Below are 27,356 nucleotides of genomic sequence, written 5' to 3' on the forward strand. Positions count from 1 at the left end.
CCGAGTCCCGCCTGCCGTAGAGCCTGGTCCGCCGCTCGCCGTCGGGGCATCCCGGGTCCAGCCGCGGAGCCGATGCACGCCCGCTGAGCGCCCAGCCCGGCCCGCCATGGCCGCGCTCCCCGGGCCGCTCTGGCTCCTGGGCCTGGCACTGTGCACCCTGGGCGGCGGCCCCGGCCCGCGCCCCCCGCCCGGCTGTCCCCAGCGGCGTCTGGGCGCGCGCGAGCGCCGCGACATGCAGCGCGAGATCCTGGCGGTGCTCGGGCTGCCCGGGCTGCCCCGGCCCCGCGCACCACCCGCCGCCTCCCGGCTGCCCGCGTCGGCGCCGCTCTTCATGCTGGACCTGTATCGTGCCATGGCCCGCGACGACGACGACGACGCCGGGCCCCCTGAGCGACGCCTGGGCCGCGCGGACCTGGTCATGAGTTTCGTCAACATGGGTGAGTGCGGGCCCCGCGGTGACAGAGCAGACACAGCTGAGCGTGCAGGTGCCCGCTACCGCCCCGGGACCCTTCCTGGAGTGAAGGCCAGGGCCCCTAGTGGGGATCCGCAGGTGACACAGACTCCTAGGCAGGGGACTGAGGGTCTGGGGGCGGGAGGAGGGGGGTGGAAGGGCTCCTTGAGGTGCAGAGGGGACTGGGGACTCCCTGGACTGCATCCACCCAGACCCCAGGAGGAAGGATTCAGCCGTGAGACCCACCTGGGCTGCACCAGGAAGACAGGCTGGTCCTGGGATGACGGCTGAGTAAACAGGCTGGGATGCTGGCGCTGCGATAAGGCAAGAGGAGCAGAAGGACAAAGGTCAGGGTGAAGCTGTGGTCACATCCTGGAGGTGACCAGTTGGCCCGCGCCCTGAGCTGCCCCAGGCTCTCCCCCTACAGAACCCTGAGCCTGGGGATGGGGTGCACGCTCAGGGCTCAGGGAAGGAAGCCGTGGGTGCTCCGTGTGGGTCAGCAGCTGAGGTCTTGTTCTCCTGGGCCCCAGCACCCTGGTCCTGGCCTGGGGGGAGGGAATGGGTCCAAGCTGGGCATGACCACCAGGGGCAGCCTGGACCCTCCTCCCAGGCGCAGCCCAGTCTTTGCTCTCTGCAGACATTTCCCACCACTCCTCAGAGCCTTTGCTCCCCAAATGCTCGATCTGCCCTTTCTTCTTCTTTATTCTGGAGTCCTAAGCACTTCCTGCACTCCCCACCCTCCTCATCCCTTCTGTGGCTGCACAGGGCAAACAGCAGGGGGCCTGGGGTCCCATGGACCATAGTCAGCCTGGGTGGTGTAGGGGTGGGACAGAGAGCAGGGAAGGAACTCTTGTCTTGGCTACCAGCCTCCCCACCCCGCTGCACTGTGTCAAATATTCCCGGGACCCTGTTAGCAGCTCAGTCCTCACACCACCCAGCTGAGGCTTGGGGAGGTGGCAGCCCCCCACCCCCACCCTGGAATGGCACAGGCTCCATGTGGCTGAGCTGGGACAGCCCAGGTCATCCAGCTGCACACCTGGTCCTTCCTCAGGTGATGCCAGGCTTGCAGCGTGGGTGGAGGCAGCTCTCTGAGGGGTTTGAGCAGAGGAACTCCATGAATGAAGCTGCAGTGCAAGTCTCCAGCTGTTTGTTTCCTGCACTTAGGGCCGCTGCTGCCCCAGGTCTGAGCTATGACGGCTGAGGAGACCCAGTGTCAGGCCTAGGAGGTGGTCAGAGGGCTATGGATGCCACCTTCCTGGGTAGAGATGGGGAGGCGGTGGGTGGATCTGGGAGTGCATCTCGGAGGGGCGCAGGAAGAGCTGTGGATGGAGCTGCCCAGCAGAGTGTGAGTCAGGCCCAGGCCACGTCCTGCTTCCCTGGGGTCTCCTGGCCTGGGCGCTCCCTGGGGGGAGCTGCTGCTGTGACCTGGGCACGGCCCTCCCCTGCTGTGTGCTCAGGCTCGCTGAGCCTTGGGTCCCCCAAGATCTGACCTGAGGCCGTTACCTGGCCGGCTGATAGAGAGGAGGAGCAGGAAGCCAGCCTCTCACTCCATCCCCTTGGAGGGCGAGCCTAGGCCTGCTGGCTTCTGGCTGCATCCCTCCCAGCTCTGCCCAGCCTATCTGTGGATGGGAAGGGATGTGTGCATTCTTGGCCACACATGGAACCCAGAATCAGTCTAAAACCCAACCTGAGGTGTTCCTACTGCTTTTTAGGGTAAAAATCTGGCCTTAGACCATTCATGGATTTTGTATTCCTCATTCAGTCCAAGCCTCATTTGCCGGTCTCATTCCATGCAGGGTGACCTCCGTGTCCGATCCCCATTCCCAGCTTCTTCCCCTGCCATCCGTGCGTGCGTCATCAGGATCTGGGACCCTGCAGGTTCCCAGCAGAGCTGTGTCCAGGGAGGCCGGGCTGCAGGCGGGCAGCAGGACCTTCCCACTGGGCTACACTCCTGCCGCCAGCAGCACAAGGCTCCTGCGGAGGCAGGGTGGGTCTGTGCTGGGTAGGACTGCGGCTGCATGGAGGCTCACATGCACACACGGGCCTCCCACGCTCTCGGAGGCCCAGGCCCCAGCAGCCCCTTGAGGTCTAATAGCAGCGTCCTCGCTGTGGCATCCACGCCCACACCCAGGCTCCCACACCTGCTGCCTCCAGCTCCACCTCTGCTGTCAGGCCCCATCTGGCTCCTGTGTCTGCCTGGCCCCTGCTCGCTGTGGGGCATCTCACAGCTCTCCCGCCGCTGTCAGTGGGGTGTCTGTGAGGAGCAGGAGGTGGGATTGACAGCGCCTGGCTCTGCCTGGGTGGCTGTGCACTCCAGGTGGAGAGCCTGACTTCTCTGGGTCAAGACATAGCAAGAGGTCCTGGTACTCATCCAAGTCTCCCTATAGCCGGAGAAGGAGGCAAGACTGGATTCCACCGGGAATTCCTACGTGCCCCGCCCCCTCTGGTGCTTCTTTCCCGTGCTGTCTGCAGTGCTGGTGTTGGCCAATCTAGGTGCCACCGGCTCAGCGGGAGATGCCTTCTCAACATAGCCCCCTACCCCCGACCCAGGGCCCAGCCTCACAGGCCTGTCCAGCGCCTGCTGAGCGAGGGGAGGGAGACTGTTTCTGCCCTTTATTCCTGCATCTCTGTCCACCCTATGACAGACAGGCAGGTGCACAGGTTCCCAGCTGAGAAACCAAGGCACAAACAGCACGGGCAGATGGAACTCAGGACCACAGTGGCCTGCCTGCCTCATCCTGTCCTTTCCTGATTCACACTCACTTATTCTCCTGGGCTCTGGTGGCCAAGGACAGGGACATGGAGGCTGTCCCAGTTGGGAGATGCAGGGATGCTTTGTGAATCAAGGACCTGGCTATGACCTTGAAGGATAATGCTTGGCGTCTCTGGCCCCAGGTTACTTCTCCCAGTTCTCCCTAGGGGACGTTTCCATTTTTCCCATTCATTCTGTCAGCAGATGGTGCTGCGTGCCAGGCACAGTTCTGTTTGCCTTAGTTATATCCGTGATTGGATACAGGCCCTGCCTGCGGGGAGCTGAGCTTCTGGTGGGAGACACAAATACAGAATACACAGTCAAGCTGCTGATGGGGACCCTGAGCCCGTGGTGGGAGTGGCATGTGCTGGACTGTGCCAGGGCGGCCCAGGCTCAGGGCCACATCCTCCTCTGCCACCTTCTTAGGCCATGATCTGGGCTTTCCAGCACCCCTCTCCCAGCCTTAGTTTACCCCCTGTCAAATGCAGGAACTCTTCTTCCAGGGCTGTCAGGGGCATTGGTGGTGACACCTGCTGATGAGTGCATGCCCAGAACTGCCTTGTCCGTTCACTGGCATCTTACACTTACTGTCCCATGTTTGTGAGAAAAAAGAAGAAAATCAAGCCAGTGCTATAGCATAGCACATAAAGCCTGCAGTGCTGGCTTCCCACATGGGTACAAATCTGGTTGTTACTCTCTCTCTAGCTCCCTGCTAATGTGTCTGGGAAAACAACAAAATATGTCCCAAGTCCTTGGGCTCCTGCACTCATGTGGGAGACCCAAAGGAGGCTCTTGGTTTCAGACCAACCCAACGGCAGCATTTGAAGAGTGAACCAGTGAATGAAGCTGTGTGGGGGGGGTCTATAAATCTGCCTTTCAAATACAAAATAAAATATACATAAATAAATGCATAGATAAATAACTAAATTAAAACAAAAATAAATCTTTGAGGTGGGCTTGGCTGGACAGGCAGTGAACTTGCTGGCATGAGTGTGTGCTGGAGGGTGGCGTCAGTTGGATTGAGTTAGGCTTCACTGCCCAAGGCTGTATATAAGATCTCGATGGGCAGAACTGGTAGGGGTTTTGGGGAATCACCCCAACTAGACTGCAGCTCCAACTGGTTTGCATGAAGACCGAGTATGAAGTGGGTAGAATCGAGCTGGACTACAACACCCATTGGTTCACGAGGAAGACGGGGCTGGAAGCCGAACGGACCCAGCAATCGCAACAACCAGCATGTGCATAAGCTGATTGGTGTGACGAACAGTGTTGGAGTCTGTACTAGCAAACTCACTCAAGAATCAGATCTGGGATCAACTCAGATGAGGTTTCTTTGGATATCTCTCCAACTGAACTGCTGATCGTGGAACCCCAACCATCAAGAGACTGTCAGCCAGTGGACTCTGAATAGGTTTCATTGCGGTTGGGACGGTGAGATTGGCAGCAATCCAGAACTGATGAACTATCAAAACTGTTTGAGCAGGACCCTTGGAGAGCGCCTCATGTTGGGGATGCGGGATGGGTGGGAAGTAGGGTGGGGCTTTTCCCTTTGTTACTCCCCTAGCCCCAGATACAGGGCAAAATGATTATATTAGTGTGGAAACAATGATATTACCCACTTTCACCCTGTAGCCCGTGACCCTTTGTACCCTAATAAACTAAGATTATTAAAAAAAAAATCTCGATGGGATGGGGGCCAGACCAGACCAGTCCAGTACACACACTGGCAGGCGCAGGAACCAGAGCTGGAGGGGTGCAGTCCAGTGGGAGTTATTTGGGATAGCTCTGACTGGGCTGCAGTGTCCCCTGCGGTACATAAGGGCTGAGCGTGTGGTGGGCAGGCCTGGGCTGGGCCGCAGAACCCATTGGTTTGCTGAGGATGGAGAGCAGAACAAATTGATCATCTACTCCAGTGAAACTTGACAGCAAATTTCTGGGGCAAAGGAGGCTCAGAGGTGGACTGTGACAGCCAATTGACCTCAGAACGATTTGCTCATCTGTGGAGTGGCGATATCAGCAGCATCTGAGAGCTATTGCAGACACATGAAGAGAACCCTCAGAAAATGCTCCATGATGGGCCCTGGGAAGACATCGGGTGGCAGTCCCCCAGTCCCTGGGGTAATGCGGTGGTTGGGAGGCTGGGCGTGCTTTCTCCTCTTGTATCACCTTCTCCCCCCATATATGGGAAGAAGAAGAAAATGTGTAGGAGAGATTCAAGATGGTGAAAAAGGGTAAGTACATGTTTAAACAGATGGAGAAACATTTGCCAGTGTGAAGCAGAGAGAGCATATTCCAGGAGATAGGAGAAGACAGAACAACAGCAGAGGGGTATCTGGAGACTGACAGACACAGGAAAGCAGCGGGCACAGTGGTGTGGTGTTGCAGTGACTGATAGAGGCATTCAGCAAATGGCAATCTGAATTGCACCAGTAGCCAGAACTCCACCAGCAACAAGGTGCGAAGATACTTTCCAGGAACTAAGAGGTGGACCCAAATAACTGCCCTTCCTGCTGGTCTATTTGATTTGACCAGGAGCAGAGACAGAGCAGCAAATCCCAGACGGGCAGTGCAAGATTTCACAGCCCAGTCTGCCCCTAGAGCCGAATTGTTTAAGCAGGCAAAGGTCATGGGACGGTACTGCACATGCACTGAGCTGGGTGTGAACTCATTTCTGGCTCAGAGAATTGCAATGTGCATCCTACAGATAGGTCACGGTAACCCTCAGACCTGATGGCCAGCAAATCAAGAACTCTAGTAGAGGCACACCAGGCACCATTTTGTACAGTATGGAAAGACTTTAAGACTTCAGGGACAACATGAGCTGCGCATGCCCTGAGCTAAGCGAGAACTCACTGAGATCAGGGCATTGCACTGGTCCCACAGGAAAATAATACCAACTTTGGTATCTTATAACTCAAAATAGCTTTGTGTGGTCCTCAGACCTAACAGCCAACAGGTTCTGACAAGATCAGCACTGCCAGCAACCTAGCTATATAGGACACCTGGTGTATTCCTAATCCTGGGACCTGCTCCATCCGGAAGTGGGAAAAATGTTTTACAGACAACAGTGCAGCTTCAGCATAGTAGCACAGGAGGTGGAGGTTGGTGAGCCAGGAGCTGGGGCTACGGAGTTCTTCGTGGAAATCTAACATAAGAATCCAGACCTGGAACTTGCTGGAGGGAATGGCACAAGTGACTGCAAAGAGCCATGTACCAACCACAATAAGTAAAATCAAACTGTAGACCTGTGGGTGACATGGCTTAGAAACCTGCCCCAAGGAGAAGAATCTGATAACCAGAAGTACAATGACCAAGAGCAAAAGAAGAGACAAAGGCACAATGAATATTACTGAAAACTCCCCTGCAAAGGAGCAAAACCCTTTGCCAAGCTCAGAGTTCACTGAGGAAGACATCGAGAAAATGGGGGACACAGAATTCAAAACACTTGTTATAAAGCTTCTTATCAACAATGAGAAGCACATAAAGCAGGCATTCAAGGAATTTAAGGAATGTGTCACACTGGAAATGAATCAAATGAAAGATGACATATCAGAAATGAAGAATACAGTGGAGCAAATTGAAAGTACAGTGGAGAGTCTCCAAAATAGAATGAAGGAGGCAGAAGAAAGAATCTCAAAATTAGAAGATATTTTCTGTTACTGGGGGAAGCAAACAAAAAACTGGAAGCAGAGCTGGATTAGGCTAAAAAAAAGAATTCAAGATTTGAAAAATACCATTAAAAATCCTAATATAAGAGTTATGGGAATTCTAGAAGGTGCAGAAAGAGAAGCTGGGTTTACAAATGTATTTAATGAAATAATAAGGGAAATTTTCCCTAATCTAGGGAAAGAATTAGAAGACTGCAACCAGGAGGGGCATAGAACCCACAACAGTTTTGACCAAAAGCAATCTTCACCAAGGCACGTGATAATCAAGCTTTTCTCAGTCGAACATAAAGAAAAGATCCTTAAATATGCATGTGAAAAAAAATCAACTGACATATAAAGGAATGCCAATTAAACCCACTGGAGACTTCTTACAGGAAGAAAGGAGAGACAGAGAGAAAGATTTTCCATCCACTGGTTCACATCTGAGTGGCCACAACAGCTGGAGCTGAGCTGATCCGAAGCCAGGAGCTTCTTCCTCATCTCCCACGTGGGCAGGGTCCCAAGGCATTGAAGCAGTTGGGATACAACTGGTGCCCACATGGGGTCCTGGCTCTTACAAGGTGAGGATTGAGCCATTGAGCCAATGTGCCAGGTCAATCTTGTTTCATAAGTGCTCTTATTGTTTTGGAATTTGCAGAAAAATAGCCCATTCCATAGAAAATTCAGCGCTCACAGACATGTGCACTGTGTGGCCCTGGGAAGCCTGGCAGCTAGTCCTCCAGCCTGCAGCTCCCTGACTCCGTTGCCATGGAGTCCACCAGGCTTCCTTCCTTTCACGTTCATCTGTTTCTTTCCTTCCGTCTTCCTTTCTTCTTTCTTCCTTCTTTCCTTTCATCTGCTGGTTTACTCCCCAAGTGGCCACAACAGTCAGACCTGGGCCAGACTGAAGACAGGGACCAAAACTTCATTCCAGTCTCCCAAAGGGGTGACAGGAGCTCAAGTACTGAAGCCGTCACCTGCTGTTTCCCAGGCCTGTTAGCTGGGAGCTGTGTGCAGTGTGCGCAGGCTCCCTCACATGGTGCACCCTTAAACCAGGGCAGCTCTCGCCTACCTACCGCCCTGTGCCTGGCCTCATTGTGTAGCTTCTGCATGGGAACACGTCCATGTACAGCTTTGCTTGTCAAAACTCCACTGCTCCTTTAAAAAAAAAAAAAAGTGTTTAAGTAGAGTAACATAGAGGTAAGGAGAGGCAGAGAGAAAGAAATCTTCTATCCACTGGCTCACTCCCCAAATAGCCACAGTGGCCAGGGTGGCGTGGGCTGGAACAAGGAGCCAGGAGTTTCTTTCAGGTCTCCCATGTGGTTGCAAGAAGCTCAAGCATTAACAGGGAGCTGGATTGGAAGTGGGGCATCTGGAACTTGAACTGGTGCCCAGCTAGGATGCTGTCAATTGCAGGCAGAAGCTTAACCTTCTATGCAACATTGCTCTTTTAAGAGGGTATGGGCCATCTCTAATTCAACAGAGGACAGGATGTTGAGTGCCTCACCATAAAAATGGAAAGAAGAGCAGGTTGAATAATGCTACAGACTAAATTCTCCTTCAAGTACCTAAAGCTGAAACAGACAGCTGGTGAGTGTGGAAGGTGGTATCTCACACATGGTGCAATGAAGCCAACCCATCTCAGAACAATCCAGACTTCTCAAGGAATGCCCTCAGGACAGCAAGGCCCCTGGGATGACATCAGGGGACCAATTCTGTCCTCTGGTGCTGACATGAGCTGGCAACAACGGGCAACACATCTCCCCCTCCTCCCTAGCCCCTACTCTCCCAGAACGGAAGGCAGGGTCTGTCCCTCACCTATTCCTGCCCTTCCCAAACCACCCAGAGACCCTTGTGGGCATGGGTCTGTCATCCTCTCACCTATGTAACAAGCATCTACAAATAAAATTATATTGAAAAAAGAGGGTACGGGTCAGGGGCTACGGAGCTGTCCAGCCTCCTTGACTGCATCCCAGGAAACAGGACCTCTCGGAGAAGTGCCTTTCTTTGAGGATTCTGGTGCTTCCTGCCCATTTGATTCAGGGGCTCATCAAGCTCCTCTATCTCCTGCCCATTAAAGCAGAACCAAATGCAACCCTTCATGGCACACCCACCCCTGGTGGCAGGTGCCTGGTGGCTGGCCGGAGCAGCACAGGACAGTCCTGAGGGGGTTTGGGGTGAAGAACCTGGGCCTAGCCAGTGGGCAGGGTGGAGCTGGCTCCCGGCTCTGCAGAAGGTACAGGAGGATGGTGGATGCGGCTCCTCCCTGAGCCCTATCCAGGACCCCGGAGTTTCTCAGGAGCCTGCCTGGAGGAGGAGGCAGCAGCAACATCCCCAGGGCAGCTGTTGACAAGGGGGACCTGGCCACAGGTGGCCTCCCCTGGTGCAGCATCCCCGCCAGCTGGACCTGCTGTAGGTCCATCTCACATGATGTTGATCAGGCTGGGCATGTCTCCACTGAGGGCTCTGATTTGATCCTCAGCCTCCGGAAAGGCTCTGCCCCTTTTCTGCAGGGCTGCCCCAAAGCCTTTCCTGCTCTGACCAGGGAGACTATATCTTCCTCCTGCCTGCTGATGGGGGTCCATCCAGGGGTGGAAGGTCCAGGGTGGTTAGGGGTGCTGGCTCAACTCCTTGCAGGAGCCTTTCCCACAAACTAAAGGGGGTGAACCACCATGACCATATCTTTCTGGAAAATTCCCACAGCTGGAGGTAGGCATTGCTTCCCTCTTGCCCGCAGCTCCTGGGGCCTATTTTTGGTCCTGGCAGACTTGATGTGGTGGCCTGTGTGGGTGCTTTCCTTTTAATCTGGGGTCTACAGCCAGCAGAGGCTTGGGTGGGTAATTGTGAGTGCAGAGCTGTTTATGGAAACAGGCCTGAGCAGAGTCAGGAATGGGGCCAGTGGGGAAGAGCCCCAGCGGCAGCCCCCGCCCCCTCCCCGCAGCTCCAGCATTGCTGGGTGGTGGGACTCTCCAGGTTCTGCTGTGTGGCAGAGAGTTGACCTGGGCTTTGGTCATCAGCATGGCAGCCCACCAGGCCCGGTCTGTTCACCTCAGGCCCCTAGGGATCAGTGCCCACCCTCAGGGGCCAGGAGGGAAGGAAGCTAGTGTCCTGCCAGGTGGGGATGGTGGTGGTTTCTGGTGGAGATGCACTGGGATGTTTGAGGTCACTCCAGGACAGCGATCATGCCCCTGATAAAGGGTCCGTGAATGGAGGACACAGCCACTGGCTGGAGGACAAGCAGTGCTTTAGAAGGACGGGCCCAGGCCCTGGACACAGAGACTTGTTGAATAGCTGCCGGGAGCTCCGTGTTTACTCAGCGATGGCACCTTCTTTCCTAGAGCAAACTTTCAGGGCCAGCTACACAGGACATGAACTCCTGGCATGGGGGACAAGGACAGACCAACAACCTGACCTGTGGGGTCAGAGCAACACTAAAAGGCCCCCTTGGACTGAGGTGCAAGCAGCCTTTCAGTGGGTCAGGTCATAGTGGCTTCCTGGAGGAAGAGGCTTACAGCCTGCAGCGTGAGAGAATATAGGCAGGTCATAATCTTTGCAGGAGAGAGAGAGAGAGAGAGACAGAGACAGAGACAGAGAGAGAAAGATATGATTGATTTGAAGGGCAGATGGAGGAGAGGTCTTCTGTCCACTGATTCACTCCCCAAGTGGCAGCAATAGCCAGAGCAAGTATATGCTGAAACCAGGAGCTAGAAGCCCCATCTGTGTCTCCCGTGTGGGTGCAGGGGCCCAAGCCCCGGAGTCATCCTGCACCGCCTCCACAGGTGCGTTAGCAGGGAGCTGGATTGAAAGTGGAGCAACCAGGACACAAATCAGAGTCCATATAGGATGCTGGCACCACAAGGTGGAGGAATAGCCGGTTGAGGCACAGTGCCAGCCCCCAGGACGATTTCCTTACTTCCTTATTTGTTACCTGATTTTCCCATGGGACTATAAACAGTGGGCGTGGAGCCTGGGCTGTCCACTTGACTCCATGGTCCCTAAAGTGGCTTGCACACCAGAAGTGCTGCTTTCAGAAGGGTTGAATAAGTGAGTTCATGGATGTTTCTGGATGGGACATGGTAAAAGCGAACAGCATTGAAAGAGCTCTCAGACCACAGACCACAGTAAGACATGTCCTTCCTCACCCCCATATACCCAGAGAGAAACTGTGGGACTCCCCAAATGAGCCAGCCTGCCTCTCAACCCTGGGTTTTTTTCCCCCCACAAACTGGAAGGACTCATTGCCCAGAAACCTTGCTTCAAAGATCCGTGGTCCCTCTCCCCTGGCCACCAGAGGAAAGGCTTCCCAGCAGGATGTACTACAGCGGTCACCAGCCAGATGGGGGCCAGGCCAAGTACACGCCTTGACACTGTGCCCAGCCCATCTGAGCCACCAGGAGCCGCAGGCATGAGCTCCCCAACCCCACAGCTGGTGGCAGAATTTTCCTGGGAAAACCCAAGAGTTCACATTGTCCCTTGGCCTTTCCTGTAAGTCCCCGCGATGGGTCCTCAGATGACACAGCAGCGTGGGAAGCAGCAGCCAGTGTTTCGTGCTGGCTCTCTGGTTTTCACGCTGGTTTTGGTCACCATCAGGTGGTGGCAGTCCCTCGCCGTGAGGAGTCCTGGGTCTCTATTCCTTCTGTGTCTAACCGGGGGAAGAAATCAGAGTTGGGACTGCCTTGCTGCCTCTGGGCATCTTTGGGGGGATTCCTGGTCTCTGTGGGAAGGTAGGAACAGGGCAGGTTGAAACTAGGAATGCTGAGAGATGTGTGGGGCCCTAAGGAAGTGACCACCGCAGTGACAAAGTGGGCCATCTGTGGCCAACTGCAGCGAAGGCTCACTTAGCCGAGGTTGTCAGCTGCTAACAGGGGATATTTTGAGCTGTGTGCATGCCGTTGATTGCCCTGTACTTCTATTTACAAAAAGAAAACAGAGGCTGACTTTGTGGCGCAGCAAGTTAAACCACTATCTACAGTGCTGGCATCCACTTCTGATCCAACTACCTGCCAATAACTGTGGGAAAGCAGTGGAAGAAGACCCAAGTGCTTGGGTTCCTATCATCCAGATGGCCCAGGACTGGCTGTGGTGGCCATTTGGAAAGTGACCCATCAGATGGAAGATCTTTCTCTTTTTCTCTTTCTCCCTCTGTCTGCCTCTCTCTTCCTTCTTTTCTTTTCTTTTTGTTTCTTCATATATATGTGTGTGTGTGTATGTATTATGATCTTTACATAGTTGTTAGGGCTCAAAGGGTCAAGGGCTACAGGAAAGTGGCTAAGACCACTGTTTCCACATTGTCTTTTTTCCTTCCTGTATCTGGGGAAAGGGGGAGATAAAAGGAGAAGCCACACCCACCCTTCAACCCATCCCAGGGTCCCCGATGTGGGGCATGCTCCGAAGGCACTGCTCAAGTGTTTTGATAGTTCAACCGTTCTGAATTACTTCTGTTCTCACCATTCCAAGCACGATGAAATCTCTTCAGAATCCACTGACTCACACAGTCCACCTTAGTGTCTCCACTTGCCCAGATTTTCACTGCCAACACTTGACTGGGAGAGTTAATCAATTTGTTCTGTCCTCTGTTGTGGTACCAGGTGTCCTATGCAGGCTCCAATGTACTACCATATCATCCATGTGCGTCTGAATACACCGTCAATTGCTCCGTCTGAGCCACTATGCCTCTCCTTGTCTTTATAACAAATAGATTTGGGGGGGGGGTGAGATTTATTTGTTTGTGTTGGTAACTCAAATTTAGAGAGAAAAATCTTTCACCTGCTGGTTCACTACCCAAGTGGCTGCAATGGTGAGAGCTGAACCAATCCAAAGCCAGGAGCCAGGAGCCCCACACAGATGCAGGGTCCTCTGCTGCTTTCCCAGGCCAAAAACGGGGAGCTGGAAGGGAAGTGGAGCATCTAGGACAAGAACTGGTGCCCATATAGGATCCTGGTGTGTGTAAAGCAAGGATTTAGCCACTAGACCATTATTCCAGACCCAAATAAATAATTTTAAAAAGAGAGAAATCCCCCCACCCCATTCTTTTTTTAAAAAGATTTATTTTTATTAGAAAGGCAGATATACAGAGAGGAGAGACAGAGAGGAAGATCTTCCGTCTGATGATTCACTCCCCAAGAGACCACAATGATTGGAGCTGAGCTGATCCAAAGCCAGGAGCCAGGAACCTCCTCCACGTCTCCTACACGGTTGCAGGGTCCCAAGGCTTTGGGCCGTCCTCGACTGCTTTCCCAGGCCACAAGCAGGGAGCTGGATGGAAAGTGGAGCTGCCGGGATTAGAACTGGCACCCGTATGGGATCCCAGCGTGTGCAAGGCAAGGACTTAAGCCACTAGGCCACCGTGCTGGGCCCCACCTTGTTCTTTATTTAGGACTTACTTATTTTAAAGGCAGATTAACACACACACACACACACACACACACACACACACACACAAATGCCTGCAATATAGCAGTAGACCATTCCAAGCCAGGATTCCAAAACTCCATCCAGGTCTCCATGTGAGGGCAGGTGCCTACGTGCTTGGGCCATCTTCTGCTCTCCGGGTGCATGAGCAGGGGCTGGGTCGGAAACGGGGCAGCCAGGACTCACACTGGTGCTCTCACAGGGGCCGAGGCCATTCCCAGCAACAGCACGACCAGCTGCCCTTGACGCTCCACTCCTGAGTTTTAGGCATGGCCTGCTGCTACTCCTGGATGTTGCACTTTGAGACATCCACCGGGTGAGAAAATTGGAGGTCCGCCTGCCTCCCAGCACCCAACGCAAGGAATGACCACTGCTGCTCTCTCAGTCCCTGCCCTTTCACAGCCGTTGGTGGAAAAGGTGTCAGTATCCCCACCTGACAGATGAGGAGCCTGAGGCCGCATAACAGCTGGTTGGGCTCAGAGCTGGGACCAGGAGCCCCAGCTACCTGTCCTGGTGGCTGAGCAGGGGAAGACTTCCAAAGATTCACCACAGGGCAGGAGCGGCATCCCGCTGTCGTCCACCCCCCTCAACCCCCACTTCGTGGAACATCCTTCCTCAGGGGATGGAGCTGGTGCTGACTGCTGGCAGCCTCCACCGCCCCGCAGCACAGGGGGCCTTCCCTGCAGCAGTTACCGACACAGGAAGTGCCTACCAATCAGCACTGGTCATTACTTATCAAATCATCACTTTCCTCAAAAGCCCCCAAGTTCTGGGGCTGCTTGGTACGCAGTTTCCTGCCCTGGTTTCCCAGGTGATTAATGGAGCTCACAAACCCACATTTCCATGGAGTGGGAGGTCTTCAACCGACTTGGATGCCACCCCAAGCTGAGAGAGAGAGAGAGAGAGAGAGAGGTGGCCACAGTTTTCAGGTAGGACCATGGGTAGTTCCTGCTGTTCCTAGAACAAATGGACTTAACCTTGTTAGGAAAGAGATGAGGGGAGGTGTGACTGAAGACCCCCCCTGTCCGCCCTCCTGTCCTACACCCTGCGACAATGGCACACAGTCACAGCGAGGAGGAGCTGTATGCACTGCTTGAACACACAGCAACTGTCACCCAGGTTGTACCCGTGGGGAGGCAGGGAGGGAGTGCCTGCAGTCAGTTGGGCATCATTTAGGAAAGGCCCAGGCCTGCTCTCAACTCTCTGCTTTTGGGGACGGAGACCCTGATCACACTTTGGTGGCCTTGCTTGGAAGTTGCCTGGCTCCTGGGTAGACATTGCTGCATGCCCTGCTATGAGACACGGGTGCTATGGGACAATGTACCTTCCATTTCCCCCTGTCCCTAGTCACCTTGGGGCCAGCCATCCCCTGCAGCCCAGACACGCCTGTCCCCTGCCCTGCCCTGTCCCGCACTGCTGTGTGTGCCTGTGCGTCCCTGGCCCAGGTCCCCACCACAAGGACAGGAAGTGGTCCCCACATCCGCCCAGGGCCGCACAGCCTGGTGCTTTTTAAAACCCTGCCTTGTGGTCCCTGAGTCCAGCGGCCAGGGAGGGCAGGTTTAAAAAGACATACAAACTGGTCATTAAAATCTCAGCGTGGGGTTTAGGGAAGGCCCAGGGCAGCTCCCACCTCTGCTTTCCGGAAACACAGATTTCAGAGTTTGAGGGGGACGGAGGCAAAAGTAAGGCCTCCTGAGTCCCCTGGCTGGGCAGCTGGGGAAGTGTGGGAAGGACCCCACCACCACAGGCTCTGCCTGGACTGCTGGACCAGTCTCCACCCTGGGCCCCCACGCCACCCTACCCGCAGCCTGTCCTGGATCCCTGTCTGCATAGGATCTTCCCATCCGCCCCCAGCTCCTCTCCAGTCTGGCACTTCTGCTTCCTGTTGCCCCAGAACCCCCTTCCCCTTCCCCGTCGGGGGTACAGCCCCTCTTCCAATGGTGCAGTCCAGCCCCATCTCCTACTGACCCTGGCCCTTGCTGTACCCAATACCTTAATCTGTGGCCACTTCTGGCACCCCCAAACTGGAGCACAGAGCCCCTCTGCCTGGAGCAACTCTTGCCCCTCCCCAACATCTGGGGTTCTACCCATTGTCCTTCAAGGCCAGCTTAGGTGTTCTGGGCTCCCCGGAACCTGCTAAGACCTACAGGCTACAGGGACTCTGGACATCCCTGCCCTTGAAGGAACTTTCCAGAAGCCTGTTATCTCCTCCCTGTTTCACCTACCTTTCCCATACCTTTCTTCCCCTTGTTCCCAGAATGCACTTGGGGCCTTAGCCCTCCCCCCCGCCCCAGCCCTAGGCTCTTCCACTCTCCGCCTTCCCTCTGCAGTGTCCTCTCTGGATGCTGAGGCCAAGTCCCATCATTTTGAGCAGCTGGCTCAGCTGTCTGCTTGGATCCGTGTCCCCCTGAGATGTGGGCAGCCATATCCCTGCCCCTCAGGGTCCCCCAAGGGCTGTGACCTCAGGGCCATCATCCACCTCCCCTTCAGCCTGGGCACTCCAGAGGAGGGTCTGTCCCTGTTCCATATGTGGCCCAGGACCCGCAAAGGATCAAGGGAGGACATGAGTGCTGCTTGGGGTTTGGGTCTGTTGAACACCTCCTCTTTACACTGCTTCGTGGAACCCCATCTACACCCCTGAGCAAGCCACTTGCAGAGGAAGAATTCCACCCCACCCCAGCCCCAGAAGCCCAGGCCATCCAGCTGAGGGTGACCCCCACTCTGTGTGTCTTTCAGTGGAGCGCGACCACGTCCTGGGCCCCCAGGAGCCCGGCTGGAAGGAGCTGTTCTTTGACCTGACTCAGATCCCAGCAGGAGAGGCAGTGACGGCTGCTGAGCTCCGCATCTACAAGGAGCCCAGCACCCTGCTGGCCAACAGGACCCTCCTCGTCAGCACCTTCCAGGTGGTCCAGGAGCACGCCAACAGGTACCTCCCCAGAGCCAGCCCCATGTTCTCAGACTCAACGTCATGGTGCAGGAGCTGAGCTATGACCTGTCCAGTTGGGTCAGGCACAGGAGTGGTATTTCCCAGAGGAGGAGGGGGAGCTTCCTGGGAGAATGAACAGAAGGGTCAGGCAGGTGTGGGGCTCCAGGCTTCAGCTAACTTCGAGTCCCTGTCCTTCCAGCCTAGCTGTGGGGCCTTAAGATGGGTGACCAAGCCTGTGTCCTCATGAGTGCAGGTGCTGAACCAGCACCATGGTTGCTGTTGGGAGCCAAGGCACAGATGGGCCCAGCTCCAACTCAGGCAGGGCAGGTGCTCCGTGACGTCCCCAGGCAGGCACTAGATGCACAGTGGCAGCTGGTGGCCCATGGTTAATTGTTCTTTCGTATCCACAGGGAGTCTGACTTGTTCTTTTTGGATCTTCAGACGCTCCAGGCTGGGAAGGAGGGCTGGCTGGTGCTGGACGTCACAGCGGCCAGTGACCGCTGGCTGCTGAACCGTCACAAGGACCTGGGACTCCGCCTCTATGTGGAGACGGAGGATGGTGAGGCTCAGGGGCTGGGGGTTGGGCTGCTCAGAGGCTGAACCCACAGGACCTTCTGGGAGCAGAGGCATTGGCCACGCTGGTCCCAGGCAGCTTCCTCAGCTGATCCCTCGGGGAATGCCAGTAAGGCAGAGTGTGATCCTGGATAGAAGCCCTTGCCTGGACCGGAACCCTTCCCTCCTGACAGGAGGATCTGGGGCTACAAATGAGTCCAGGGGCCCTGTGTTTGAACCCACTTCTGCCTCAGTTTCCTCATCTGCAGATGATGAGTCACTCACCTACTGGCCCACAGGAGCTGTTGGCTGAGTCCCCTTCATCCCAGGCGGTGAGGATGGAGCCTCTGAAGGTGGATCCGGGAGGGTCCCAGACGAGGGATGTGGAGGGGCTGAGTGGACAGGGCAGGGGGCTAGAGGAGGGGAGTGAGAGTGGCAAAGTCACTGAGTGCGGGCAGAGCATGCGGGATGTTTGGTGTTTGGCCTTGGCTTCTTGAGCTGTAGTAACCACAGGCCGGCACTGCCTTGGTTTCTACAGGAGCCCGCCGAGCTTCGCCACTCTAAGGAGCCAGGGACCTGCTTCCTGGGAGCACAGTGTGGTTGGGGCTGCAGAAAGCTGGCGAGTAGCAGCTCAGCTGTCAGTGCAGCGACGCCGACGCTGGGGCCCTGGATGGGAGGTGATGAGAAGGGTGCTTCCTTGAGGCCTCAGCCCCAATGCAACCATCAGAAGTCAAAGGCTGGACTGCCACCCAAAATCTGGGTCTTGGTTACAAATCAGAATAGCCGGGTTGAGGGTCTGCAGGACAGGACTGTCTGGTGGTGGCCCCAGCCCAGGCCAGGAAGGATTGTGGGAACAGCTCCCTTCCAATCTGGGCCAGGACTGTTCCAGTGCCCACTGCCCAGCACCAAGCAGGGCCTGAAGCAGCCACCCAACACCTTCTGTGCTGTGACATAGCAGCCGTAGGGCACTGCGGCTCCTGGCTCAGCGTTCCGATGCTATGTCCCTGCCGGGTGCTTAGGACTGGCACCAGTGCAAGGCTGCTTGGCTGCCGAACCCTGGGCCCATGTCTGCTTCTATACGGACCCCATGGTGAAGGTGAAGATCAACTCCGACGGGGTGTTGGTCCTGGGAAGGGGCTTCTGGCTCTGTGAGATCACCGAGAAGCTGATCACAGCACTGCTGCAGACACGCCTGCGGGACCCGTGGGTGATCAGCAGCAACGTGGGCTGTGGACGACTTCAGCCTGGGCTTGCTCCTAGCCACCAGGTAGATCCATAGCTGGGCAAGATCATGCCTCACCAACACTAGGAACTGGTGGACGAGCTGCAGGTGGAGCTTACACCCAGGGCACCCTGGCCAAGTGCATCCACCGTGGAGGTGCCAAGCTGCCCACCTATTACATGCCCAGAGCCTGCAGGACCTGGTGCAGGAAGGGGGTGTGCCCCCCTCCCCAAGCTGCTACTACTCCCACTGGTGTTGGCCAACTGAAGCCAGCCCTGCCACATGAGGGCGTTGGAGGGTTGCCAATGGCTGCTGAAGTGTCTCCTCATGGCCACCTTTGCACTGGTCAAGGGCCAGAAGGCTGCCTGTGACCACAACATGGTCTCCTACTGCGACGCTCCCGTGAACAAAGCCATGTAAGCTGTGGCTATAGAGGCCAAGGAGTTCATGGATGTGGGGGCCTTCTGCCCGGAGAGCACTCACCTGCCCAGCATCTGTGTGGACCACGTGCTCTCAGGACAAAAATTCCAGAAGAGGATAGAGCACCTAACAAAGTGGCAAGTAGTGGGAGGGGGTAGCAGAAGCCTGCACGGAAACTGGAGTTCTCAGATGTTGGGCACCTCTACATGGGTCTAGGTATCCCTCTGCTGGCCAGCAAGTTCAGGCACAGGACTGTCGCCAGCATAGCAAGAATGGAATCAGGCAAAGGCTAGGTGGACATGGATGTCGTCAGTGGATTAACACATGGTGCCCTGCTCCCCACGGGCGGCTTCTTCTCCAGTGATGACTCCTTTGTCATGATCCACGGGGCCCACATGTAGGTGACCATGCTGGGTGCCATGCAGGTCTCCAAATAAGGTGACCTGGCCAACAGGATGACCCGGGACAAAGGTGTCAGAGATAGGCAGGGCCGTGGGCTTGGCGTCCAGTGACAAGATCCGAGCGCTGGTCACCATGCCGCACGGCCCCAGGGACAAGGCCCCCACGTTCCTGGGTGAGTGCCCCGTGCGACTAAACAGGAAGCAGTGTAGCAACCGCATCACCACCGGGAGGGCCGTGTTCCAAGTGCACAGGAGGGGCTGACAATGGCAGAGCTCTCAGTGGCCTGCAGGTGACCGAGGTGGAGAGCAGCAGGAGCTATGGAGCTGTGCCTTTGCATGTTGCCGAACCTCAGGCCTGTATAGCAGGTGACTCCCTGATGGCTCCGAATGAGTATGTGGTTCTTGGGATACCCTCCTGCAGTGTGCCCAAGAGGGTGTGAGAGGCCACACGGATGCCTGGCTGGTGGCGGCCTCTCGGAGGTATCCGCTGGACAGACCCTGTCTTCTTGGGAGGGACCTGAATGCAATTAAAAACTAAGCAGACAGTGCCCACTCGTCCCCAGAGGTCTGGATTGGGCACAGCTCCTGGAGATCCTCTTCATCTTTCCCTTGTTCTGGGTAAAGCAGACATGTAGAGAGACCCCCCCCCCCATGGGCAGGACAGTGGTTCCAGAAATCCAGAAAACACGAAAGGAGCAAAGGAGACGGAGGGGAAGGTCACTGGCTGCCGCTGTGGTGACCAGGACCAACCGAGCATGCCTGTGGGCATGCATGGATGCTGGAGGCACCGTCCCCCTGGAACCTGTCCTCCTTCTCCGGGGATTTCCTTTCTGTGCGGGATTTTGTTTCCCTGTGCACTCCTAGCTCCTCCCACATCATTACTGGTCCTCAGTGTCCCCAGGAAAGGCAGCCGTGTTTCCCAGGGAAGGAGGCTGGCTTGGGAAACAGTAGCAGGCACTGAGCATCAAGGCCATCTCCTCCAGGGAGGCTCCGTCTGAGTCAGTGGTTTGGGAATGAGTGTGTTGAAGTGTATGTGAGTGTGAGATATGTGCATATGGTGGGGTGTGAGTTATGTATGTGTGGGAGGTGTGAGTGGGTGTGTGGGAGTCGTGAATGGGTGTGTATGAGGGATGTTATGTGTGTGTGTGAGATGTGAGAATGGCTACAACAGCTGGGGCTGAGCCATGCCCGAGCCATGCCCTGACCGCCATCCAAATCTCCCATATGGGTGCAACATCCCAAGGACTTGGGCCATCTTCTTTTCCTGGGAAGGGAATTTCAGCAACTGGGACTTCAAGTGGCACCCAAAAAGGTTGCCAGCATCGCAGTTGGCAGTTTAGGCTATGGTGTCACAGTGCCAGCACCTGAATTTTTTTTTTTTTTTGAGTTCCAACATAATGGCACCAGTGGAAATTTCTCCACCTGACTTCCTGTGATGGGTGCACGAGCCTGAGCTGAAATGTTAAGGTTAAGCAGTGCTGGCATGCCACATGGGAACTGTTTGGAGTCCCATCTGCTCCACTGCTGAGCTGGCTCCCTGTTAATGGCCTGGGAAGGCAGCAGTCAATGACCCAAGTCTTTCAACTCCTGCATCTGCCTGGGAGACGTGGATGAAGCTCCTGGTGCAGCCTGAGCCATTGTGGCCATCTGAAAAATGAACCAGTGAATGGAGGGTCTCTCTGTGTTTCTGTTTCTCTCTGTAACTTCCTTTAAAAAAAAAATAAATACTAAAAAAAAAATAAAATAAAATAAAAAACAAAAAACCAAAGGTGCACTAAAAATATTGCATGCAATTACCTTGAAGTTTTGTGTATGAAGTGTAAATGCAACTTAACATGTTATGATTAAGCCTCATTCCTAAATTATCTCATTATACATATGCAAATATCCAAAAATCTGGGGTAAAAAAGAGACAAAATCTGAAATACTTCTGTTCCCAAGCATTTCTCTTAAAGGCTAACCAGTCTGTCTAAATATGTGTCTATATGCTTACATACATGTATGTATGGCATATGTGGGGGTGTCATGATTACAACATGGAGATGAAATGTGTGCATGGAAACCGAACAGTTGGCACGCTCTTTAAGGAGCTGCTAGAATGAACCAGCAGAATGTGGCTAAGCAGTTTGCGCACAGGCGCAGCACGGAAGCTCTGTTGGGTTGTGACTGAGCAGGAGTGAATGCCTCAGGACATGAGGGTGCACCTGTCACAGGGACTCGCTCACAGGGGTGCTGATGGTGCAGATCAGACAGCCGGGACAAAGACGAACAAACAGCTTTGCGGTGCTGACCTCTGCCTAGGCTTCAGAGCGAGCTCGTGGGAGCAGCCCAGGAGAATGGAGGGCAGCACGTGGGGCCGTGGGGCAGTGGAACAGCCCAGGAGACTGAAGGGCAGCGTGTGGGAGCGGCGGGAGTTTTGGGTTGGAGCTTTTTTTATGACTTCTCTGAGTTCTGCAACTGCTCCCACAGCAAAGGAGAAAACGGGCATTGGCACCCAGTCAGGGCAGGAGGGCGGTTCTATTGGGGGCCTCCTCATGTGCCAGGCTAATCACCCAGCTTATCGGCAGCATCCTGGGATCAAAGTGACTGCGGGGAAACCCTGCTTCTCTGGGTTCTCCTCTTCCCAGGCCTGAGGTCCAAGTCTCACCTCTGCTTGCAGCCATTCTTTATCTGACTGTCAGCCGGGCCCAGTGACTGTGAACTTGGGCTGTGGAATGAGACCAGGGCAGCGGAACCTTGGTGGAGGGATGGTATTCCCTTGTCCCTGCCTCACTGGGCTCAGCCTTTCGTCTGTAGACCCTGGGGGCCTCAGAGCCGGCTCGGGCCTTTGCTGGGCATACAGGTCCCCAAGGCATGGCAGATGCTGCCATGAGTGGGGGCTGCCAAGAAGCAGGTGTGTGGGGGCGGCAGGACCCCGTGCTGGTGTCCCCCGACCTTGGCAGAGCTTGTGGACTGTACTCGTGACTGCGCAACTCTCTGTGAAGATGAAAAGCAGACTGTGGGAGAGACGGGACCAGGGGAACCCACGGGAGCGTGATGAGATCTGTGAACCCCACAGTGCCAGCATCACCACCTCTGGGCCAGTGTCACTTGTGGTTCCCAGGCCTCCAGCCACCCTCCTCCACTGCCTTGTGCCCAACCGTGGGGAGCTGCACTCCACGTGGGACTCAGGGCTGCAGATGAGGAAACCGAGGCTGGGCAGGGGGTGGTACTTGGCCCTTAGCCTCTAGATGCATCTGCGGCAAGGCCGGCACCCATGAGCGACCCTCTCTGCTCTCTGTCTCAGGGCTCAGCGTGGATCCTGGCCTGGCTGGGCTGCTGGGGCAGCGGGCCCCACGTTCCCGCCAGCCCTTCATGGTCACGTTCTTCAGGGCCAGCCCAAGTCCTGGGCGCGCCCCTCGGGCCCTGAGGCCCCTGAAGAGGAGGCAGCCAAAAAGAACCAATGAGCTACCGCACACCCACAAGCTGCCAGGGATCTTTGGTGAGGCTGGCAGGAACGAGGCAGGCGGGCTCCTGGGGAGTGGGGTGGGTGAGACTGGGGCGCCGCCCCCCTCCAGGCTCTCTGCATGCTGCAAGCCCTTGTTCCTCTCCTGCCTCCTTTCCTGACCCTGTCCTGTGCCCAGATGCACATTGACGGCGGCTACTGCCTTCAGCCTCTGAACTCTGTCCTGGCTGTCCCTGTCACCTACTGTCCCCTCCTCTTCTCCCCATGGAGCCTTTGTCAGACTCAGCCACCTTTTCCTTGGGCAGCTGTGGCCCCACCCCCCCACCCCTGAGACCCTCTGTTCTGGCCCAGACCAGCTATGCCAAGGTCAGTCCTTGGGGGTCAGGCCAGGACCTGCCCCCATATCCTCCTGCACCAGGAGCTGGCCCCTGGGCTGGCCTTGACTTGAGCCCCTGTGGAGTGGGCATGCTAGGTGAGGGGGGCCGGGCAAGAGGAGCCACAGGATGGCCAAGGGTCTTGCTGGGCTGGCCTGGGGCATCAGAGGCCGGGGAGTCGGGGTTGAGATGTGTTCCTTGGCAGCAGTTGGGTCATGGAAGGTTCTGAGCTGCGTCCCAGCAGCCCAGGGATGGCTTTATGAGAGCCATTCGTTAGTTCATTGTTCATTGTCAAATGTGCCCATGAGGGTAACATCCCCTGAACCTCTGAGATGACCTTGACCATCTGTCCCCACAGATGCTGTCCATGGCTCCAGTGGCCGGCAGATTTGCCGCCGGCATGAGCTCTACGTCAGCTTCCGGGACCTTGGCTGGCTGGTAATTGGTGACTCTGCTCCTTTTCACTCAGCGACTGTCCCCACCTAGGGGTCCCGTGACTCTCCAGGGGGAAGGGCATTGATTTGGTGTTTTTCTTCTGGGAGTCTATACTTTGTAAAGTGATACTGTGGTACTTTCATGTGAATTTAACTGTGACGCTGAAGCTGATCCAAGCCTGGGCCGAGGAAGCTGTCAGGTGTCCGGATGCTGATCTGCGCCCTGTGGATCCGCTGGGAGTGCAGCCCCAGATGGCCTGGCGGGGCAGGCTGGGGAGGCGGGGCAAGGATGGAGGGTGATGGGGACAGAGCTGGGGCCCAGCCCTCCTGAGCAGGGTCTCCAGGAGGATGGAGGGCGGTGGAGGTCTCAGGGAGGGCTGTGGCTCAGGGAGGAGGCTGGGCTCACCTCCCCCGTTGCCTCTCTCCCCAGGACTGGGTCATTGCCCCCCAGGGTTACTCGGCCTATTACTGTGAGGGTGAATGCCTCTTTCCACTGGACTCCTGCATGAACGCCACCAACCACGCCATCCTACAGTCCCTGGTCAGTACTGCAGCATCCTGGGAGGGCATAGCAGGTGTGATGGGCATGTCTAGTTGTGGGGGCAGTGACAGCTGCTCTGGGCTCAGCAGCTTCAAGGGGGCAGCTACTCCTCCTGAGGTCACATTTGCACACAGAAATCGTATGCAAATCCTGCAGCCTCCTGTGAAACAGTCGGGTGTGTCCCAGGGCCCAGCACACAACATGTGAGTGACATCCGTGTTCCTGTTTGTGCGTGCCTGATGCAAAGGAGAGTGCACACACCATGGATGCACTTGCCCACATGGTATCTTGCCCACACACATGGTAGGCACTGCTGTTTCTGACTGCCTTGAAACGGCTGTAGCACATACCACTATTCACAGCACAGGCAGGAGCGCCACCAGCCGGCCTGGCTGCTCCTCTGGGATTTGGCTCTGAGCCTCAGGCTGTTGCCTGGAGCTCTGTTGGCTGTGTGTTCCCTTGATTAGGGCCTCTCAGTGAAGGAACAGCTTCTAGTGATGCAGCTGACCTCATAGACCCCCGTCCCCTTCTAGCCCCCAGCAGCAGCACCGCTAATAAGGTTGCCATGGTAGAAGAGTCCTCAATAAAGAGTGACCAGGAACGGTGACGCTTCCTTTCTCAAAAGTCGAGGACCCTTGTGGGTGCCCAGAGCAGCCTTTCCGGGAGAAGGGTTGATGCTAGGACCCGCAGGGTCCAGCCCAGGATAGAGAGGCTCATAAGACAATGAATGCACCTGCTTTTCCCAGGCCTGCGACCCCCTTACACCAAGGCCTGGCCATAGCTTCCGCCCCCACACACAGTGGCTTCACAAACATGGGTTCTCATGACCTGCCAGGCAACAGAGCAGAGCACTGCTGTTCCCTGGGGAGGCCTTCAGCAGACTCGAGAGAGCCAGAGACCCTCCATGGAGTGAGCCTGGGCCAGGCTGTGTGGCCCAGGAGGAGCAGGATCAGCAGCTGCAAGGGGGCGGAGCAGGGCAAGGTCCCAAGTAAAGATGGGAGCTGGGCAGGCTCAGGGCCAGAAGGAGGTGAGGCTGGAGGAGAGCAGGGAAGGGGAGGGCAGAGGGGCAGGAAGTTTGGGCTGGGCTGGGCCGACCCACAGAGGGAGTGTGGATTTTACTGTAAGTAAAAGGAGACGCTGTTGGAAGGTTCTAACAATGTGGAGGAGGCAGGGGGTCGGGTGATGACAACATGGACCAAGTAGGGCTGATGGGGAAGTGAGAGAAGGCCACAGGAATAGGGATAGGGTGGACATTGCAGGCTAAGGAACAGTGGGGAGCAGAGGAGTCAATCACCACCCCCCTCCCCCCAGAGCTGGCCTGACTGACACCAGGCAGTGTCTCCGAGGTCAAGGCCAAGGAGTGGAAGGCGTGACCTGGAGGCAGTATTGTTGGGGGGAGGGGGCAGGGAGGGGATGAGTGGGTCTGCTAGACCCTGGGTACAAGGGGTGGGCAGCTGGACCCATAGGTCTGACACTCTGGGAGAAGTACATTCATGCTTGAGTCACAAGGACTTTGGAGGGTCCCTGAGCCCTGCAAACCTCCCTGGGGGAGACGGAGCACAGGGCAGGGGCGAGGAGGGACTCCCCAAGCCACTGGAGCCAGGGAGACAGGGGTACATGAGGGCAGCCAAACCTCCATGGGTCCTATATGTCCACCCTGCGGGGCAACTGTTCATAAAGCAGCAGGCAGGATCCCACCAAACACAAGGCTCTTGGATTGATCTTGGTCATGGATTCTCATTCTCCCCATGATGAGCCCCTGGCTGGGCATGCAAGGCTCCTCAGTAGCTGCTCTACCGAGCTGTTCAGCCTCTCCTGGTCCCACGTCCTCCCCAGGATGTAGACTGTCCCCAGGGGCTCCAGCCTGCCTTGGGTCACTGCTGCGTGTTCTGGTTGCCCCCTGAAATATTCCTTCCTCTCTGTGTCCCTGTCCATGTCCCTGGACAAGCAGGTGACAGTGAATTTTGAGTCAATCTGGCTGGGTATCCACCCAACGCCCTGGGGCACGGACTCAGAGCCAAGTGCAGCAGTCCAGGATGGGAAAGGGGGTACAAGCGCCCTTCAGACAGCTCTGTGGTCCCGTTGGGCAAGCGCTGGGTGAGGCTGGTCCATAAAACACCCAGAACACATGACTGCAGAAGTAGGGGCCCCTCCACCGTCACCTTCCTTCTAGAGGCTGGCATCATCCTTCAGGCCTGAGGAACAGGGCTTTACTGGAAATTCCAAGTGGGCAACTCACTCTAGTAGACTCCTGTGGTCGGTGCACACTGATTTAGGTAGGGCTGCACTGTCCATAGCTTATATGCCTCAGTTATCTGCAAAGACTGCTATTTGCATTGGCCGGCCATCGTTAGGATGGTGACATTTATCCCAGAAGGCAGCATGGGCAGTGCAGGTGGTTTGTCTCTGAGCCTCCCCTTGCCCACAGTTGGAGACAGAAAAGAGGACAGGGCCCGGCGCGATGGCGCAGTGGTTAAGGTTCTCTCCTTGAATGCACCGGGATCCCATATGGGCCCCAGTTCTAATCCTGGCAGCCCCGCTTCCCTTCCAGCTCCCTGCCTGTGGCCCGGGAAAGCAGTTGAGGACGGCCCAAAGCTTTGGGACCCTGCACCCATGTTGGAGATCTAGAAGAGGCTCCTGGCTTTGGATCGGCATAGCATCGACTGTTGTGCTCACTTGGGGAGTGAATCATCAGATGGAGGATCTTCCTCTCTGTCTCTCCTCTCTGTGTATCCGCCTTTCCAATAAAAATAAAATAAATCTTAGAGAAAAGAAAAGAAAAAGAAAAGAGGACAAGATCCCTGAGGGGGAAACGGTGGCACTGAGGGGAAAAGCATGAAAGGAGGCCCCCGACAGTTGCATCCCAGGCATGCAGTGTGCTGGGGACTGGCATAGCAAGAAACAGAGATGAGCAGTGGGGCTGAGGTGAACAGAGGCTGCACGATCCATGGGGCAGGGATTGTCTGGGACATGTGCTGATTGCAGCATGCAGAGAAACAGCTGTGTGGCGGATGTCACATTGGTGGAAGCTCAAGAATGAGCATGGAGTGCAGGGGTAGGAGGGGTTAGTGGGCTGAGCTCCCCAAGGTGGGCCGGGATGGGGAGCAGGTGGAAGCTGGCTGTCACTGAGCTGATGCCCTCCCTCTCCTGCACCTGCTCTGGCCAGGTGCACCTGATGAAGCCAGATGCAGTCCCCAAGGCGTGCTGCGCACCCACCAAGCTGAGCGCCACCTCCGTGCTCTACTACGACAGCAGCAACAACGTCATCCTGCGGAAGCACCGCAACATGGTGGTCAAGGCCTGCGGCTGCCATTGAGCCTGACTGCCACCCACTGCAGCCAGCGCTCCCCAGCCCTCTGCAGAGACTCTCCAACGTTCCCACATACCTTTCCTGCCGGGCTTCTGCCAGGCCCTCTGCCCTGCTTTCCCGGCAAGCCTCACACTCAACAACCCCAGAACAGTGTGCTGGCTGCTCTCTCTGGAGTCAACATGGAACTTCTGGCTGAGATATGCCCACAGTACAGTCATCCCTGGCCCACCTGGCACTTGAACTCGGCTGACTCAAGCTCTGTGCCCCTTGCACAGAGTTCAGGTATGGGCTGAGGGCTGTGCCCTTGCCCAGGTGCAGCACTTGGACATGATTACAGTTCACTGGGTTCTGGACATGGGCATTGACATGGTAGGAAAAGGCCAAGCTGTGAGCGCCTGGGACTTAGGACTACAGGAAAAGGAGGTGTTTCCTGTTTCTTGATGTCGTCTCCTGCCCTGGACACCTCCTTC

General features: G+C 56.0%; 1 protein-coding gene across 2 annotated transcripts; it reads left to right on the forward strand.

Moving 5' to 3' along the window:
• BMP8A (bone morphogenetic protein 8a) lies at window positions 1-26,919 on the forward strand. 2 transcript variants are annotated; one of them, XM_040974429.1, is made up of 7 exons: window positions 1-437; window positions 15,998-16,187; window positions 16,598-16,746; window positions 22,069-22,263; window positions 22,960-23,039; window positions 23,466-23,576; window positions 26,743-26,919. In XM_040974429.1, the coding sequence occupies exons 1-7, from the start codon at window positions 107-109 to the stop codon at window positions 26,890-26,892; spliced, it is 1,206 nt and encodes a 401-aa protein (XP_040830363.1). In that variant the 5' UTR covers window positions 1-106; the 3' UTR covers window positions 26,893-26,919. The 2 variants fall into 2 exon arrangements, with proteins under 2 accessions (XP_040830363.1, XP_040830362.1); XM_040974428.1 differs by having other exon boundaries at window positions 107-437; window positions 23,466-23,612; window positions 26,743-26,892.
• Window positions 26,920-27,356: the final 437 nt, after the last annotated feature.

Source organism: Ochotona curzoniae, unplaced genomic scaffold, assembly GCF_017591425.1.
Source record: "Ochotona curzoniae isolate NIBS_2020 unplaced genomic scaffold, NIBS_Ocur_1.0 contig_2404, whole genome shotgun sequence".
Classification (NCBI taxonomy): Eukaryota; Metazoa; Chordata; class Mammalia; order Lagomorpha; family Ochotonidae; genus Ochotona; species Ochotona curzoniae.